Source organism: Rattus norvegicus, chromosome X, assembly GCF_036323735.1.
Source record: "Rattus norvegicus strain BN/NHsdMcwi chromosome X, GRCr8, whole genome shotgun sequence".
Taxonomy (NCBI): domain Eukaryota; kingdom Metazoa; phylum Chordata; class Mammalia; order Rodentia; family Muridae; genus Rattus; species Rattus norvegicus.
In genome coordinates this window covers 80,054,822-80,058,632 of record NC_086039.1, presented here as the reverse complement: position 1 = coordinate 80,058,632, position 3,811 = coordinate 80,054,822, and the positions used below count along the sequence as shown (strand labels likewise).

At 40.4% G+C, this 3,811-nt stretch overlaps 1 protein-coding gene across 1 annotated transcript; it reads left to right on the top strand.

Annotated features, from left to right (window-relative positions):
- The first annotated feature begins 892 nt into the window (after window positions 1-892).
- Ankra2l1 (ankyrin repeat family A member 2 like 1) lies at window positions 893-2,952 on the top strand. Its single transcript, NM_001409373.1, has 2 exons — window positions 893-2,193; window positions 2,701-2,952. Exons 1-2 carry the CDS (start codon window positions 1,308-1,310, stop codon window positions 2,754-2,756), a joined length of 942 nt encoding a protein of 313 aa, NP_001396302.1. The 5' UTR covers window positions 893-1,307; the 3' UTR covers window positions 2,757-2,952.
- Window positions 2,953-3,811: the final 859 nt, after the last annotated feature.

Here is a 3,811-nt window from a genome sequence, read left to right as displayed (position 1 = left end):
TACCAAATTTTCAGGAAAAATGTGCCTACTGGGGCAACTGGGGTATAATCGTTGTGGGGTAATGTTCCAATTTGAGGTCTGCTCTCCAGGACTGAGTTTAATATATAGCACTGTAATTCTTGTTAAAACCCTGTTCATAGAAAACTGAGAGGCCATAGGTAACCATTTATATGTTTACATAAGTATAAACCTATAGGTCCCCCCTTCTGGCAACCTTGGTCAGAAAAGCTTCTTTTAGAAATGGAGACCAGTTAATAGAGATACATAGCTGGTTCATGTTCTGAAATTTGCATACTGAATGCTAAGACCTAAGTGGGATACCTTTATTAACACCACTACCAAGGCTCATGGAATAACATAGATGATAAAAAGCATAACATATTTATAAATGTTCATGACTTCCTTAAAAATTGACCAATTTCTTTGCGATATAGTCAGTGATAAAGTGCACATGTTTCAATAAGTATCCTCCCACCCATGCTCATACACACACCACTAACTAGTCTTGGTTCCTTGAACACACACATACACACACACACATACATACACACACAAACACACAGGAGGGGGTTTGGAGAAGATGAGATTCAACTGGAATGGGAGAGGGTGTGAAAGGGTGCAATGGAGGATGGAAATGACTAAACTTCATTTTTATATACACATGAACTGTCAAAAAATACTTTAAAATCTCTTATTTGAATTATCATTTTGGTGTTCAGTTTTTCTCAGAAATTTAAAGCATATCTGTGACCTCAAAGAATCTGTTTAACAGTTTCAGAAATATTACTATATACAACTTTTCTAGTAAGTGAAGTAGATTAACAGATATTCATCAATTTCAATTTATTTTAAGGTAAATGTTTTATTTAAAATGGCAATATAGGCGACCTTTAGTTCTGCGAGAGGATGGGGCGCGGAGCGCTAGGGAAACCAGAAGAGATCACTTGTAATCGTCTCGCCTTCACTGAACGCTCTAGTTTTTTTCCAGAAGAGATAAAAAATAGGAAGTGACGTCTGGGCCCGAAGCCGACCGAGCTCGGGACCAATCCACTGCTGGCCCTGGCCAGGCCCGAGCCGCTCTCCCGCTGCGCTCTGGGTAGTCATATCACCCGCCGGACAGGCCTCTGTCCCCGGAACCGCTCACCGTGCGGGAGCGGGTGTCACCCCGCGGCCATAGAGCGGGAACGCCCGCCGGGACACCTGTCGCTTATACTTTACTATCTCAATTCCAGTAAAATACTGGATAACACCTTTGGGGGAAAAAAAAGAAAAAGAAATCATGAAGAAATGTTTTAATTATTAAAACCATGGCTACATCTGCAAATCTGGACATTGGGGCCCAACTGGTCGTGGAAGAGTGTCCCAGCAGCTATGGCCTCTCTGGGATGCCAGACATCAAAATAGAGCACCAGCCAGACCCAAACTCAGATGAAGGGTCAGCTCAGGGAGTCGCCATGGGGATGAAGTTCATACTGCCAAACCGATTTGATATGAACGTGTGCTCTCGCTTTGTGAAGTCCTTAAACGAAGAGGATAGTAAAAATATTCAAGATCAAGTTAACTCTGACCTGGAGGTGGCGTCTGTCTTATTTAAAGCTGAATGCAATATCCATACCTCTCCTTCTCCTGGAATTCAAGTAAGGCACGTCTACACACCCTCTACAACTAAACATTTCTCACCCATAAAACAGTCAACTACTTTAACCAACAAGCACAGGGGAAACGAGGTCTCCACCACACCTCTGTTAGCAAATTCTCTGTCTGTTCACCAGTTGGCAGCTCAGGGAGAGATGCTCTACCTGGCTACTCGTATTGAACAAGAAAATGTTATCAATCACACGGATGAAGAAGGATTTACTCCCCTGATGTGGGCTGCGGCACACGGGCAAATAGCTGTGGTAGAATTCCTCCTTCAGAACGGTGCAGATCCCCAGCTCTTAGGAAAAGGTCGAGAAAGTGCCCTGTCGTTGGCCTGCAGTAAGGGCTACACAGACATTGTCAAAATGCTGCTAGACTGTGGAGTTGACGTAAATGAGTATGACTGGAACGGAGGCACCCCTTTGCTTTATGCTGTCCACGGGAACCACGGGAAGTGCGTGAAGATGCTGTTGGAAAATGGAGCTGACCCAACAATTGAAACAGACTCTGGCTATAATTCTATGGACTTGGCTGTAGCTCTGGGCTACAGAAGTGGTAAGTGTCTTAGAACTCTCGGGCCATTTTAGAAAAGCTTCATATATTGCAATGCCAGTGCTCCAAACCTTCTTCCCTTCCATGCATAAACACCGTTATTCTAACTCCAGACATATGCTTTAATGAAGGGCCAAGTAGAGAGATCCTGTAAAGCTAAGGAGTGACTTCACTCATTGTACTTTCTCATAAACGCACATGGTTACTAGAAGACAAGTGGCAGTATTTGCAAGATTTATTTCAAAAATGTTTTCATAAAAAAATTATGTAACAGCATTGTACTCTGTAATAAAACCTCGGGACAGAAAACTCAGAAGGCTGGGCAGTTGCCGAACTAGGATCAGCCTTAATTTTAAGAATGACTGTTGCACCTTGTCCTCAGATGACAATCAGTCCTAATAGCAATAACTTCACTGTTCAAAATCTCAGGCTCAGTTGAATTTATGGACTGGATTTTGTTTGCTTGGTTTTGTGTCTCTGTGATGTGACCTTGGTGACCTGTCCTTGTAGTTCAACAGGTCATTGAGTCACACCTGTTGAAGCTGCTTCAGAACATCAAGGAGTGACGACTCCTCAGAAAAGGCCACCTGCCCTTCTCAGCCCTGGGTCCTTAATGATAGTTTTGTTTACGTGTAAATTTTTATAGTTCTGTTTGAGTGTAAATTTTTATCTCAGTTGCAATATTTGCTGGTTTTTAGTGAGTTTTAATACATATTCCTCTGGATAATTCACTTGTCTATAATAAAATTAATCCTGATTTTTAAAAAAAATGGCAATATAGATAAAAATTCAAACTATATAAATAAATAAATAAATAAATAAATATCAAAACCATACAGGATAATTCTCAACAAGAGCTAGAGCAGCTGTGGATAAAAGGGATGCATCAGATGCACAGCTTGCAAGCATGAACCTGTAATTCCACATGAGTGAGCCAGGGTCACTACCTGTGGAACACACAGAAAGCACCAGCCACACCATTTTATGATAATTGACAGCACAGAAATGTGAGAAGAGACCTGATCTTGACACCATCTCCTTGACAGGCACAAGAATGCTTAGGAAAGAATGGGAGGACTTCATTGAGAAAAACAATTGAGATCCATCAAGGAACGTCATATCCACAGGTTAAAACAAAACAAAACAAAACAAAGCAAAACAAAACAAAACAAAACAAAACAAAACAAAAAACCCAAAAAACTGCAAGAATGGAAATGTTCCCCTTACTCAATTTGAACTTTGGCCACAGAAAGCAGTGCTTGTAAAACAATGTCACCAGGATATTAGACACAAATCTCTATCAGGAAAGGAATTTCAAAATGGAAAATTCCTTCCAAAAGGAGTCCTACAACTTCCCCCCAAGCAGGAAGATCGTACTAAAGTACCTGTTTTGAATTACTGAGACTTGATGTCTTCATTATACTGGAGTCAGTTAATAAGACAATTGAAGTTGTGGAGCAAGTGCATTCATTCCAACAAGGAAAAGATTCTAGCTGTCATCATATTATTTTATGTTTAGTTTTGTTTAGCTTTCTTTATTTTTGTTTTATTATTTTTAATACATTTGTACTTCAACCATTTTTGTTTTATATTAGCTGATACATTGTTTAAGAATTTTTTG